Raw genomic sequence first — 16,149 nt, forward strand, 5'->3', positions numbered from 1 at the left:
TTTTAAACTTAGAAAAAATCCAGGGTGTTGAGTCTACCCCAAACATTAATTAAAATAACCCATGTAGGTTGAATCTACACAGAGTATGATAAGGATTCTTGGACTCTCTGCAACCTTACCCAACTACCTTGATGTTGCTACATTTTTACACGTCAATCCCCGCGTTGGCCTTTTTTACTTTGATGGCCGTTTTCGACCAGTTCCTCTTGGACAGACGTTTCTAGGAGTTAAAAGTGCAAACAAGGTAAATTTCATTTTAATAATTATTCATTTTTTTCTAAAAATATCTCTGTTGATGTATTGTTTAATACTTATTGGGAATTAGAGACTTCAAAAGACCATTTCTGGGAGACCACCTCAGGGATACTGCGGATGCCTGATCATGGCGCTGTACACCAGAAGCTAAACAATAATGAATGCCAACTATAATTTTATATATATAATGTGATGGCTCGGTGCGAGGTCGGAGGGATAGTGGATGGGGGAGAGGGGTCCACAGTGTGAGGGATATAAATGATGAACGTCTAAGTATTACCTTGTCTTGTACACCTGAAACTAATAAATTATAAAAAAAAGACCATTTCTGTAGTATTACAAATATAACATTCCAGACAAAATCAAGCGGTTTCTCAACTATATGTAGTAGAATAATTCCTCCAAAAAGTTGCTTATAGTTTGCATTGTTCTCATCAATGTATGTTTTGTATTCTCAGCTTCCAGGAATGCAAGTTATATATAAGAATATGTATTTTAAAAAGTTATTTTGGTATGATTGAAGGCCAGTGTGAAATAATGAAAGGCTCTCATTAAACCTTTAATACATATTTTGGTATATTATTTATCAAAAATGAATAATACCTTATATGCAATAAGACTGGGTCTTACATAATGTATAATGTAATGTAATATAATATAGTATAATATTATATAATACCAGGTATTAATTTTTGCTCCAAACTACACATTAGAGCTGATTATCCGGCTAGGTCTTATTTTCGGGGAAACATAGTATTTGCATGATTAGGATGCTTATTTTGGACTTTTATTTTATACTTTGCTTTGCATAAAATTTATACATTTATTTTTCTGTTTAAGGACAGTTTTTTTCGGTAGAAGAAATATCTTTAGGAGAATATTCACAGGCCATATGACCTTTATAAAAAAAAATCAAGATGGAATCATGTTACTGTGTCAATCTTGATCTTTAATGTATTATATTATTTCTTGTCTAAAAACAATTTTTTAGTAAAATGGGGGCCATTTTTACTGCACACTATTATACATAAAATACTCAGCTAAAAATATCAGAAGCAACAGTCACTACAACAGTTAATATGCTCCATGTGCATTGCATAAAAGTAAGGTATCTTTAGAATTGCAGGGGGCCATTTCTGACTTATGCATAAAAGGATAGTTCATGATATGATAATAGTTATCATATGCATATTTTACCTTTATTAATTGTTTCAAGTGCTCTTCAGTATTACTTGCTGCATGTTTTTTACAATCATGTTTTAATATATATTTATCTATTTCATTTTAATGTATCAGGGCAGAAATAGAGCTTTTTTTATACCTTTAGAGTGTTTCGGCTTTATAATTTAAATGATAGCAGATGGTTATCACAGAAAGAGATAAGAAAATTTTTTCAGATGCTTGTCAGCCATCTTGATCCTTATTTTCTTTTAATTTCATCATACAAATTGGCAAATACTTAAAGCTAATTAAGTTCACACTATTTTTCACCCCAATATGTTAGTATCATAATCATAAAATGAATGGTGTTAGATAATGAACCATCATAATTATTTTGAAGGTATAGAAATTTGGCAAAATTAAAATAACTTTAATATCTTACATAGTATAAACTGTAAATTAGTAATATATTAGTTATATAGATTTTTGTCTTACTAAAATGTATTATTTTTATACTCAACTGTATTACACAGTTGGTAACCATTAAGCATTTCCCCAGGGTATCTGTTGTTTATTATATTTTCTAATCAGTTGTTAGTTTGTCATTTCCTTGAAAAAGAAATACATGTAAGTTTCTCAGAGTTTCGTTTAGAAACTCATGATGTGATTCAATTGTCATGGAAGAACATGGGAAAATAGTGTGTGTGACATGTCTAATTTGAAATACATAATGGCTTTGGCCAGAACTCAACCCAAAATACACTGGAAAATTATTGACAGTTTTATTTGGAGTTGTTTTTTTGAATCATTAATGCAGAGTAAATTATCTTGTGATTATCTCATCCACCTTAGTCGACATACCAAGATTTCCAGAATGATAAAGTATTTACATTATTAAAACAAAAAGTCTAAATCATAGTCATTTCAGGTGTATATGACATTTTCAACCCTCCAAACTCTTAATAAATGTTAAGTTGAGCGATACAGGCTGTGCCACATGCCTATTCCTTTTGGTTAGCCACCTCCTTTTTGGTTGGAAGATTTCTCATCATTAGTAGGGTAAAATGAGATCCTTTATTAATTCAGAAGTTTGATATTAAACTTCTAATTAATCTAAAACATGTTCTGTAGAAGAATAGCTATCCTTCTACATATATATCACAGAAACAGTATGTTTCCTTAGATTTCAGCTTTATATGCCATGACATTCTATGGGTAGTGTTTTGGTGATTTTGAGAATTACACAGAAAAGTTCTATAGCTTATAGAATGAAATAGAAGAAAAACAGCTGAAAGAATGGACTTCTCTGAGGAAAGCAGATTAAAGAATTTAAATTATTCCAAAATATGTATAACTAGTACATTATCCTTAAAATTATTGTCTTTGAAGACTTGACACTCTTAGAAAGTTAGTGCTCTGAAAGTATTGTATGATGTATTTGTATTTTTTAAAAAAACTGTTTTTTATTAGTTTCAGGTGCACAAAACAAGGGAAAGTGCATTTGTATTTTTAATTAAATACATTGTGTTTCTTTCCTATTGCGTTATATGTTAGATGTTTATATTGCATTTGCTTCTGCATTCTAGCTAGTCAAAGTAAAGATTCATTGTAATTGGCAGGTTTTTTTGTAGTTAGAAAGTTTATAATTGCTTCATTTGATATTTTTCATGTATTAAAAACTTGAAGGTGCAACAATTGAATAACATGGATGAGGTATGCTATGAATGTGTTTTGAAGCAAGTCAAGGCTGGACATCAGGTACGTTTTATTTTATACTATTTTTAGACAATGCTTAATGATTAAAATTATTGATTTAATGCACTTAAGAAAAATTTCTGGAATTCTGAGAATGACTCAGAGGTTTCATTTCTTAATTTTTTACCCCAATGATTAGCCCATGTAAGTCATAAAATATTTATAGATAATATTATCACCCCAATATTGATGTCTTGCTATTTTGCCATTTTTATTCAATAAACGAGAGAGAAGAATTTTATCCTTTATGTTTTTAAAAAATATTTTTAAAAAGCACCAACCTTCTCTCTCACCTCAAAAATTTTATTTTGTGGGTTTTTTTCACATAATGTAAAAGTTTTAAATGTTACATCATTCTTACTGTTTTCATGAAGTAGTTATCACTTTGAAATATATATAATAAATATTGTATTGTTTTATGGTTTGGAAACTAAGCAGTTTTGCTTTTAAACTCCATTGTCCAAAATGCTCAAGATTGTTAAAGAAAAAGGGGAATAATAACAGTTGTTTACATAAAACTTAATCATTATATATTAATCAATTGTATATGGTTCTTTGAATCACTTTTTTTTCCCTATGTTGTTAGCCTAAAAATATGTCATGTAAAAGGAAATATTTTCTGGTTATTTAGTTTTTAAATTCATTATAAGAGCAGTAGAATCCTTTTTTTCAGACTGAATCTTGTTTGGAACCCCAATATATGAAACAACTCAAAGATGAATTAGACTTGAGAGCATGGAACACTACCCCCTGAGCTTTCCTGAGGCACTTTTCCCCTTTTAAAGAAAGTTTCAAAATCAGTTTTCTAACGAATCTCAAGAGAATATCGTTAGTTTTAAGAATAATTTTTAAGGGGAAAAAAATTATGATTAGATTGTATAGTGTTAGTGGCTTGCCTTTTCTAGTGATTAGTAAATGCCTGAAACTGCTAAAATTATCTTACATTTATTATCTCATTGAATTCCCTCAGCAGCCAAAGAGATAGGCACTATTATCCTCAAGACAGATGAAGAAAATTAGTTACTACACACAATCAAATAGTTGTTGCCATCGTTTTACTAGTGCATTTACAATCCCAGGCCTTCTGAGTGTCGTCTCTGCTCACCATTGTGTCATGTTTTCATTTATATCAGTGTTCTTCTTTGACCCTCATTAGCAAACTGCTTTGTGGGTTGCATTGCTTATCATGCACAAATAAAGAAATGTAAAAGACCAGTATTCTTTCTTTAATCAAAAAATATTACCAAATACCAACCATTTACTATTCTTGGTCAGGAGCCGGGAAACTTTTTCTGTAAAAAAGAGCCAGAGTGTGAACATTTTAGACTTTGTGGACCTTATGTTTTCTGTTGCAGCTCCTCAGTTCTGTTGTAGCATGAAAGCATCAACGGAACAATTGGGCATACCTGTGTTCTAATAAAGCTTTATTGATAATAACAGACAGCAACTGTATTTGGCTTGCAGGCTATGAATGCCAATCTGTGTTCTAGATTGCCTGATGAGATTTAATTTTAGTGAATATTTGATGATCCTAAAATGCTATCTAGAGAAACTGTTGATAGCATTTCACAGAAAATCCTAAGAGAAAGAAACATCCTATATAACTACCAGTGTTTGTACCTTCGTTGTAAAAAAGAGGACAAATTCAGTGTAATGTAACCGGTATGGACATTTATTTCCAACTTTTATATTACAGAAGATACAAACTATATTTTTAGCTATGGAATATAGCTATGGAGTCTATAAAATTTACTTATATGTTATATTAAAAATATTCAGTAAATATTTAAATGTTTTCTCATTATACATTTTAAATTTAGACTATGTTTTTAGATCAGTTTTGGGTTCACAGCATAGCTGAGCTAAAAGTAGAAAAAGTTCTCCTATGCCCTCTGCCTCACATGTTTAAGCTTTCTTCATCAACAGCCTGCACCAGAGTGGTGCATTTGTTTCAATCGATAAACCTACATTGACAGGTCAGAATCACCTAAAGTCCATAGTTTACATTAAGGTTCAGTCTTGGTGCTGCACATTCTTTGGGTTTAGATAAATGTATAACAACATATATCCAACATTATAGTGCCATAAAGAATAATTTCACTGCCCCGAAAACTTTCTGTTCTCAGACTGTTCATCTATCCTTACCTTTAACCCCTAGTTACCACTGATAATTTTACTGTCTCCCTAGTTTTGACTTTTTCAGAATGTCATCTACAGTAGCCTTCCCTTTATCCATGGTTTCACTTTCTGTCATTCTAGTTACCTGCAGTCAACTGCAGTCTGATAATAGTAAATGGAAAATTCCAGAAATAGACAATTCATAAGTTTAAATTGCACACCATTCTGAATAGCATGATGAAATCTTGTGGCATCCTGCTTTGTCCTGCTCTGGCCCTGAATTATCATTTTGTCCAGCGTATCCATGCTGTGCAGCAGCTCCTTGAAGAGTGTCATTTCATTCAGCGTCGTTTTGTTATATTGATGAGATGCCATAGTAATTTAACTCTTGTTTGAATCAGTTAGCCAGTGGTAAAATTGGTTTTGTTATACATCATTCCGTTGCAGTTTCGAGAACCTATTGATAACCTTAAGACATACTGTATATGCCGCAAGCCTAATAGTTACTTAGTAGCTGTCTCAGTTATCACACCAACTGTCATAGTATCGCAGTGCTTGTGTTCAAATAACCTTTATTTTACTTAATAATGCCACATTCACATAATTTTTATTACAGTATAATGTTATAATTGTTCTATTTCGTTATCAGTTGTTGTTAATCTCTTACAATGCCTAATAAATTAAACCTTATCATGGGTATGTACATATAAGAAAAAACCATAGTATATGTAGGGTCCCATACTGTCTACAATTTCAGGCATCCATTGGGGGTCTTGGAAGTATCTCCCAATGGATAAAGGGGAGTTACTGTAGTTGGAATCATACAGTATGTAACCTTTTCAGATTGGCTTCTTTCACAATACATATTTGAGGTTTCTCCATATCTTTTCATAGCTTGATAGCTTATTGTTTTCAACACTGAATAATGTTCTGTCTGGATATACCATAGTTTATTTATCCATTTACCTACTGAAGGACATCTTGATTGCTTTTAAGTTTGGCAATTATGAATAAAGCAGCTATAAACATCTCTGTACAGGTTATGTGTAGATAAAAGTTTTCAACTCCTTTGGGTAAATACCAAGGAGTGTGATTGCTCAATCATATGGTAAAAATATGCTTAGTTTATTAAAAAACTGCCAAACTGTATTTTAAAATGGCTGTACCATTTTGCATTCCCACCAGCAATGAATGAGAGATCCTGTTGATCCACAGCTTCACCAGCATTTGGTGTTGTCAGTATTTTGGATTTTGGCCATTCTAATAGGTGTGTAGTGGTATCTCATTGTTGTTTACATTTACATTTCCCTAATTACGTATGATGTTGAGCATATTTTTGTATGCTTTTTTGGTGAGGTGTCTTTTTAAGTCTTTTGCCCATTTTCAAATCAGGTTGTTCATTTTCTTATTGTTGAGTTTTAAGAGTTCTTTGTATATTTAAGATAAAAACCCTTTATCAAATATGTCTTTTCCAAATACTATCTTCTAGTCTGTGGCTTATTTTCTCATTCTCACGACAATGTCTTTTGCAGAGCAAAATTTTTATTTTTAATGAAGTCCGGCTTATTGGTTATTCCTTTCATGGATTGTGTCTTTGGTGGTGTATCTAAAAAGGCATCTTAATACCTAAGGTTACCTAGATTTTCACCTATCTATCTTCTAGAAGATAAATGTTATCTTCTATTGTTTTGTGTTTTACGTTTAGGCCTATAATCTATTTGGAGTTAAATTTTTGGAAGAGTGTAAGGTCCATATGTGGATTCTCTCTCTGTCTTTTTTGTTTTTGTTTTTGTTTTTGTTTTGCGTGTGTATGTCTAGTTGTTCCAGCATCATTTGTTGAAAAGATTTTGAGACATTTTGTTACCTTTGCTCCTTTGTCAAAGATCAGTTGTCAATATTTATGTGGGCTTATTTCTGGGCTTGCTATTCTGTTCCATTCATCTAATTGGCTGTTCCTTCCCCATACCACAGTGTTTTAATTTCTATAGCTTTACAAGTCAGTCTTGAAATCAGATAGTATCAGGCCTCTGACTATTCTCCACCATTGTGTTAGCTATTCTGGGTCTTCATTAACTTTGCACTGTGAGTTAATTAACTTTTTTTTTTTAGAACTTTTAATTGTAACGGGGTTTCTTCCATCACAAGAGAACTTTGTCTAATCTATGACAGATTTCATTATAAATATAAACCCTTAAAGATGTTTTTAAATCATGGAAATTTAAATGTAAATACTTTGCTCTGTATGGAACATGTAAATAAATATTTTGTATTTTGACATTAGACAGGAAAACACTTATCACTCCTTTTGTAATTGAATAGCCTTGCAAGTATTATAAAAATATTTAAGAAGCCACTGATAGAAATGTTATTGTTTTGTCCATAGAATTAAAGTAATTAAGACAAATCATTTTTCTGTCATCACAGTTAACACTTAATGATCACATAAGTAGGTACTTGTTACATTACTGTGGAACATAGGATTGCTTCTCATTGAAGTGAATCACTTTTTTAGAATTAAAAAAAAGAGCAGTTTTTGTGAACTTCTTAGTGAGACAGATAAACACATATATCCCTGTATAAAGATACATAGTTTTAAATACTAACATAAGGAAATAGCTTAATAATGCTATTACTGCCAGTACTACAGATATTTTGAGGCCTTAGGAACTATGAGTCACTTATCTTTGTCGTGTTACAGTATTTATCATGCAATTTACATACCAAGCAATCATCTGCAATTATTATTTAAGTATATTTATTATACTACTCCAGGCTTTTCTCCATATAATCTTGTATTATACGATGTTTTCTTAAAAAAGGAATGAAGCAGACTATCCCTAAGTGTTGGGAAAAGTAGCAGTCGTATCTTCCATGGTAGGTAGGTAAAAATCCACGTAAATGTTTTAATTTAAGGGATCTTAGGAAGGTTATATCCTCTTCTGACATAGGTCTCTTACTATATAGGGACTAACATATTCCTCTAGAAGTAATGATTTATAAAGTTCAGATGCTGGCTGGGAGAGTTTGGTCAGTAAAGAAGAGATCTTAGTGCTGGCCCTTTTATTCTTAGTATGAATTTGTTCGGTGCATTACTTTTCAAAATGAAAGCTGCCAGAGGATAGGCACTTGTAGTAGTGGTAACTTCTGATAGGAAGGAGGGCTTGGTTCACAGCACTGGTTCCTTTTTAGAAAAGACAGACTTGAATCGGATACCCAGGGGAGGTTTTAGGTGACTAGGCCAGCTGCTCTTGGACATGAAGAACCTGAGAATGGTGAGGGCACAAAGCTGAGGCGAAAGTTGCACATAAGCATTACCTCCCCACCTTTTGTGTGCATGCGATGGCATCCATGATTGCCAGTCTTTGAAGGATGCTTGACTACTTAGCTGTCTTCTCCTGTACTCTGGTCTAGTTAAAATGTACTCTGGGTGATTGTGTAAGTATGATTACAGTTTGACAGCCCACTGAAATACTGTAAGTCCCTCTCTCCAAACAAGAATTAGGGCAGCATAACTATGATCCATTTTAGGTGGTGTGTCCTAAGAATTGAGGTTTAGACTGCAGGTCTCTCAGTTTCTGTCTTTGAGTGGTTAGCAATGATGTTTGTTTTTCATAATGGCAGGACCTTCCTAAGTTCTAGAGAAATACCTACATATCTCCTTTACTTTTGTCCAATTGTAAAAATAATATAATGCTGAGGAAAATTTTCATAGTTCCACTTATTTTTACCATTTTAACATTATTATTATAGTTTTATGCGTACCTCACTAGTCTTATCTATTTTCACACATAGCTTTTGATTTTGCTTATTTAAACTTAATTATTGGTTACAGTCCATTATTAAATTATAATTATTCTATGTGTACAGTTTTATGTTCACTGTTTTCCTTAATAATAATACTAAACATGTTTCATTGTTTCTACATTGTCTTCACAATTTTAATGTCTGTAAAAGATAAAGGGGAGTTTTAGTTCAGGTTGCAAGTCCCAGGTGCCATATAAGTCTTTTTGGGCTTCTAAGCTTCCCAATCCTCTGACATTGCATTATTTCCTTTTGTTAAAGGAGAAAATGAACCTAAGACACATTAAGCAGCATCCCAGGGTCAGACAGCTAGTAAAGAATCACCTCAGGGTTGAAATACACATCTTTATGTTGATAAAGCACTCATCTTCAGAACGTCACACTGTCTCTTTGCCGCTCAGCTGACATTGGCTGTTCCTCTATTATTGGTCATTTTGCCATTATTGGTGCTTAAATGTTGGCAACTTTCTATTATTAAAGACAGTGCTCCTGTACCGATCATCTCTCAGCCTATTATTTTCTTCTGCTAAAACATTTACTTAGGATAAATTCCCTAAACTAGGTCTTGCCACATGATCCTGTATTGCATCCAAATGGGTTATAACATTTCATTGTCATAGCAGACCTACATGGGATTTTATAAATTTAAGCCATGTTCGTCTGAATAGTTTTATCAGTGTAGTGTAATACAAGGTTATGATCTGGTGTGTGTTTGTCACTTTGAATTTATTTTACAATCTTAAGTCCTATAAGACATAGTGGTGTCATACCAGTACATTTTTTTTCCCTAAGTAGCAGCTAGTACCTCTAAATCATGATTATGAAAACATGTGTTTTTGCATACTGTGTTTTACATGCCTTGCTTCGGATGTGCACTTACTTTCCATTATTAAAACCCATTCTTCCCTGTGTTTTTGCTTCCTACTGTGACCCTGTAGTCTTTGGCCTTTGCGATTGTGTTTTTGAAATATAATTTAAATATGACTGATATAAAAGAGACTGAGGGGAAGAAAAGGAGTTTAAACAAATTTAACCCTTGAGCATACCAAAACGCAAAAATAAGGGGGGGGGGGGAAGTCACTGCTAATTCTACCATCCAAAGATAGTTTCTGTTTCTGTACGTCCTTCCTTTTGTTAAAATATGTTTTAGTCCCTATCTTTTCTCAGTTATTTCTATAGTTTCTCTAATCTATGCAAAAGTGTGACAGAACCATAAATAGAAACAATGACATTAAAATGTAAATGAACACATATATTAAAGAGGTCAGATTTTTAAAAATTAAGCAATGCACTGTATTCTTTCAGGTTTTGTGTTTTAGTACCACAGGTACTACTAAGTTAAATTGGGTTATAAGGAGCTATTGTTGATTCAGTTCCTAGTATTGTCTCATGTGCATAGGGACTCGGTGATAAATATAATTTGATTGTGATGAATTGCCTTTTATCTTCACAGATTCAACACCCTTAGTGAGATGAGGAAGTTGGGAAATATGAAATGCATCAGGACTATGACCCGCTAGTTATATTTGCCTCTAGTGTTGCTAGTATTACAAATGCCCCAGCCAGTGTCTTCAGATTCTGAGTTATTAAGGCAGCGCCTTAACTTAGTCTTTTATATTAATGCAGTCATCTCAAGTTAGAAGCTCTTTTGCAATATAATTCGAGAACAAAGCTCTACATGTGTAATTTTGGAAAAGTTGCCCAAAACTAAAATATTTTCCTGTTTCAGTCTTTTCAAAGAAATTGTTTAGTTTAAATCTTCTATTTGCAAGTTGCTCTGCCAAGTAACTGTTTGGCCTGTAAGTGCGTTTAGCTTGATAAGTGGCAGCTTCTGCTGATTGCCTTTGTAATACGTCCAGAGCTGAAATTGCAGTGTGGATACTTGGAAAGGATGACTATTACACATTTTGATTTTGGAACCTGAAGTAAGTACCTCTCCCAACAAGGCTAGCAATCCTTGATTTAATCCATCACTCAAAAATGGCTACTTCACAGTAGTCTCTGATTGCTGAGGCTCTTGTGGAAGTTTGTTTTCAGGGGCTTAGAACCCCTCACTGGATTATTTTTTTCCCTTTTCTATCTCCTTGAAGTAATACCTTCCCTAAACTGTGGTCCTCTGCTTTTATTAGAAAGTTAACAAAGAGCTTCCCAATAGAAGAGTTTCTGAGCTGTGTTTTTCCCCCTCTTAACTGAGGTTGAATATAATGTTATCCCAATCACTGGCTGTCTTTGTATAAGATTCCAAGTGATAAATTTCAACAATAAATTAGTATGTATCCATCTGTCAGAAAGCGAAAAATATATAATTCAACTGTCTTTTTACCTTATTATCTTAAAAAAAACTGAAAGCCAGATTAACTCTTCAATTATATTATTCTGCTTTACTCTAATGTTTAAAAGGTCTAATTATATGTGCTTCATTTTAAGAGGCTCTTCTGTTCAAATGTTTTGCTGTACATACGAGTATAAGTACAATAAATTGTGTGTGTGTGTGTGTGTGTGTGTGTGTGTGTGTGTGTAGAGAGAGAGACAGACAGAGAGACAGAAAAAGAGCTTCGCTTCTGGAATTCAGTTATAGTTGTAACTAACTGCACATTAGTGCATTCTTATTAAGCAGCCAACTACATGTTCAATAAAGGTGCTTTTCCTTGTTAAGTGAATATAAGTTATTTTTGGGGTCAACAAAATTTAGCTTTATTTTGTTACCTTTTAAGTATATATTAGCAGTTAATGTGTAGTAGTAAGAAATTGTAAATCAATCTATTGTAGTTGGGGAAACGAATAGAGTCTTTTCTGCTACCACCTCTCCCTGCCAACTGGTTAAAAAATCCTCCCAGTGAATATTTCTTGGTTTTGTTTGTTTTCTTGTATTTTGGATTTTTGCCCTAGTTATGGTTTCCCTAAATACTTTAATTTTATCAGAGCAGCTACTATTCAGACCATTATTAAGTAGACTGATAATATATATATCCATTTTTTAAAAATGAACTATAACTCTCAGGCAAGTAAATACTTTTTGTAATTAATATTTTTTTCACAAATATACAAATGAGTTCATTTTTTCTCTTCATTTAGATTAAATTAGAATAAAGCAAATTTGGTGTCCAATAGCCATGCCAGTAGTCTCTGATCATACTATTCCATGGGTATCAGTACACAAATCATCTAAACTTGTGTGCTCATGTACTTAATAGATTTTATGTGCAGCTTTGCCTTAAAAGTATTAAAAACAGTAGGAGGCAGTTGTGTTCCACTCAAGCATGTGTGATGACAGATGGAGAAAATCTTTTCATGTTGACTTTTCAACAGTCACACTCTGCAAGACTTCAAGCTCTTCGTGGCTATTGGGAAATTAAAAGTTGGCTATTCAGCCTTTAATTTTGATCCATCTGCTCAAACTAATGAGACGTCTCATTCGTAAGCTTCTCTTTGCATTACCAAATGCAAGTACAGCTTTATCATTCCTGTTAATAATTCCCCTCCTCCTGTGTAACTTGCAGAATGGGAAAATAATTGATGCCTTAACCCTATAGAGATTTTTCTTGCAATGCAAACTTTGTTACAACGATAGGAAAAGAAATTAGAAACTGCCTCAGAGATTATTGCATATTTAGTAAGTCAACTTGTTCTTTTTTCACATTATCAAAAACGTTAAGATCCTTATTTAGTAGCTTCTTATTTAAAATCTACCTCCAGTTTCAAGGTTTTACAGTATTAAAAAGGGAGAAAAAAAAGTCATCTTCAACCTTGGACTAATATTAAACGTCAGCCTTTTCTCATTCAGATGTATATCTCGTTTTCTCTTTCTTCGTGGTTTGTAAGTTTTTAGATGTTCCTAATTCTGATAAGAAACCACATTTCATAGTTGACTCATGATTATTGATTAACTTATTGTTATATAAAGGGAATTATTTTTGTTTCTTAGCGTTGCTTCTTAGTTTATATGGAAGTAATTATATACAATTTAAACAAATTTCACCATGCTAACTTTAATAATGGAACTTTACGTTGTCCCTTTTGCCTAAAATTTTTGTCTTCTTCCAGATAGATACAAGCATCTTTAATTCTTTGTACCAATGTTTCTGTCATATCTGATTTCTCTAACATGACTTTTATTTGTGAATTATTTAAATTTTGCTTTCTTTTCTGCCTTTTGCTCCTCCCTTCCCAAATTGGGACATATTCCCAAAGTAATATACAAGCATAATTCTTAAGAAGGAGACATTTTAACAATTATAAGCACCAAAACTCCTTTAAAAGAGCACAGGGACAAATAATTTTCTACAAAGGAGCCACAGCATACAATGGAGAAAAGAAAGCCTCTTCAATAAATGGTCCTGGGAAAATTGGAAAGCCATGTGCCAAAGAATGAAACTACACTGCTATCTGTCACTACATACCAAAATTAACTCAAAATGGATCAAAGACCTAAACATAAGATCTGAAACAATAAATTTCATGGAAGAAAGCATAGGTACTGAACGTAGGGACCTTCACTTCAGAGAGTATTTTATGAATTTGACCTCAAGGCAAGGGAAATAAAAGCTAAAATAAATGAATGGGATTATATCAAACCTAAAAGCTTCTGCACAGCAAAAGAAACCATCAACAAAACAACAAAGAGGCAACCAACTGAATGGGAGAAGATTTTTGCAAACAGCACCTCCGATAAGGGGCAAATATCCAAAACATGAAGAACTCATACAACTCAACAACAGAAAAAAACAAGTGATCCAGTTTTAAAAAAATGGGCAGAGGACCTGAACAGACACTTCTCCCTAGAAGACATACAAACAGCCAACAGTTATATGAAAAGAAGCTCAACTTCACTACTAGCTATTAGGGAAATGCAAATCAACATCACAATGAGATACCACTTCATACCTGTTAGAATGTCTATTATTAACAACACAAAAAAAATAACAAGTGTTGGAGAAGCTGTGGAGGAAAAGGAACCCTCATATACTACTGATGGGAATGTAAATTGATATAGCCACTATGGAAAACAGTATGGAGGTTCCTCAAAAAATTCAGAATAGAATTACCATATGACCCAGCCATCCTTCTTCTGGCTATCTACCCCAAAAAATCTGAAAACATTTATCTGTTAAGATGTATGTACCCCTATGTTCATTGCAACAGTGGCCTAGACATGGAAATAGCTGAGTGTCCTTCAATAGATGATTGGATAAAGATGTGATGTATATATATGTATATATATGTATATGTATATATACATATATATATGTATATATATATACACATAATGGAATATTTGTCATAAGAAAAAATGAAATACTGCCATTTGCGACAACATGGATGGATTTTGAGATTATCATGCTAAGCAAAATAAGTCAGAAAAAGGCAAGAACCATATGATTTCACTCATATGTGGGATATGAAACTGAAAGCAACAAAGGAACAAGACAAAGAAAAACAAACTCATAGACACAGACAATAGTTTAGTGGTTATCAGAGGGTAAGAGGGGTGGGGAGATAGTAGAAGAGGGTAAAGGGGGTCAAATATATAGTGATGGAAGGAGATTTGTCTTTGGGTGGTGAACACACATTGCAATAGATTGATGATGTGTTATAGAATTGTACACTTGAAACATATATTTTTGTTAACTAATGTCACCCCAATAAATTTAATTTAAAAATTAAAGGGCCCAGTGGTACTTATGTTGTTTGGCCATTACCTCCTTTCATGTTTATCACATCTCTCTCTCACCCTCATTTTCCTCCACCTTCCTGGTCTTCTTTCATCATTGAGATGCGCTTCTGTTTACCTTTGGGCTTTTACATAACTTGTTCCCTCTGCCTCACACATTCCGTCTTATTTGTTGCTTGGTTGATCTCTGCTAAACCCTTCAAATTCCATCTTTCTTTCAGAGGCTGTTTTACCTCCTTGACTCTTACACCTCCCTATTATGAACTATATATATTCGTAATCACACGGTGTATGTCTTTTTCATATTTCTGACAGTTTTCCTTTGTTTTTTGGCTGTTTTTGATTAATGCCACTACTCATTAAAAGACTATAAATCCCATAAGGAAAGGGACTATCTCTGGTTTTGCTCGTCATTGTATTGTCATGGCCTCTACGGTACCTGGCACATAGTGGGTGTACAGATAGTATTAGATAGTCAGGAGGAGATGTAGTAGTCTTTATAAGTCTACACTTATTCTTAAAGGATGGGGCAGCAACCAACTTCAAGGAAAATTAAGAAAGTGAACTTTAGTTTTATGGTAAGCTGAATGTCCAGGCTGAGTGGAAAGCAACCTGGAGATGTGAAATGACATCAAAGATTGCTTTGATTACCTTTTTCAGGAATTCCCTACCCCCCCATAGGCTGTAATGATTAATAAAAGAATGTTGGTATTCTTCTTAAAAATATTTCATATGTAAATTTACTCTTTAATATTATTTCTTTTAGTTATAGTCTTTTCTGTTGGACATATTCAATTATCTCAGTTTCTCCTAATTTAAGATATCCATCCAATAATTGGATAATATATCCAATTAGCTATATTTCCAGTTAATATATTTTTGTTTCTTTTACTTCTATTTATTAAGCCCTAGGGGAGTATCTTTGAACCCTTTTAAAATTTCACATTTTTAAGAGAACAGATAAAAAATCAATTTTTCTGAAATACAGTTTACCATAAGAATACTTAATTATGTTCTTGAAATTTTATATATATACATATATATGTGTGTGTGTGTATATGTGTGTGTGTGTGTGTGTGTGTGTGTATATATGTTTTTAATTAACCTTGTAATGTTCTATTCATTTACAAAGGGAGTATTTTTTAATGACAAATATTAGTGTTGCATTTTTCCTTCATTGCTATCAACACGAGAATTTTCCAGGTACTGAAATAATGCATTGTTGTAACAAGTGAAATCAACACAAACATGTAAAAAGAAAAGAAAAACTGATAAGTGACTTGGCCCTCACCTCACCCTCAATACTCCTACCCTTGAAATGTATTCAGTTTTCCCCTGGCACATACAGACATAATACAAGTATGTATGTATCTTTAGGCATTTGAGCT

General features: G+C 33.0%; 1 protein-coding gene across 2 annotated transcripts in view; it reads left to right on the plus strand.

Annotated features, from left to right (window-relative positions):
• ASCC3 (activating signal cointegrator 1 complex subunit 3) overlaps positions 1–16,149 on the plus strand; it is a 303,631-nt gene that overhangs the window by 122,702 nt on the left and 164,780 nt on the right. For both annotated transcript variants that reach the window (XR_013992773.1, XM_081040509.1), the window contains exons 12-13: positions 68–244; positions 3,103–3,174. Coding sequence is in view for 1 of the 2 variants with exons in the window: in XM_081040509.1 (XP_080896635.1) it covers positions 68–244; positions 3,103–3,174 (249 nt within the window). In the remaining variant the exon portion in view is untranslated. The remainder of the gene's footprint in view (positions 1–67; positions 245–3,102; positions 3,175–16,149) is intronic.

This window comes from Rhinolophus hipposideros (genome assembly GCF_964194185.1).
Source record: "Rhinolophus hipposideros genome assembly, chromosome: 3".
Classification (NCBI taxonomy): domain Eukaryota; kingdom Metazoa; phylum Chordata; class Mammalia; order Chiroptera; family Rhinolophidae; genus Rhinolophus; species Rhinolophus hipposideros.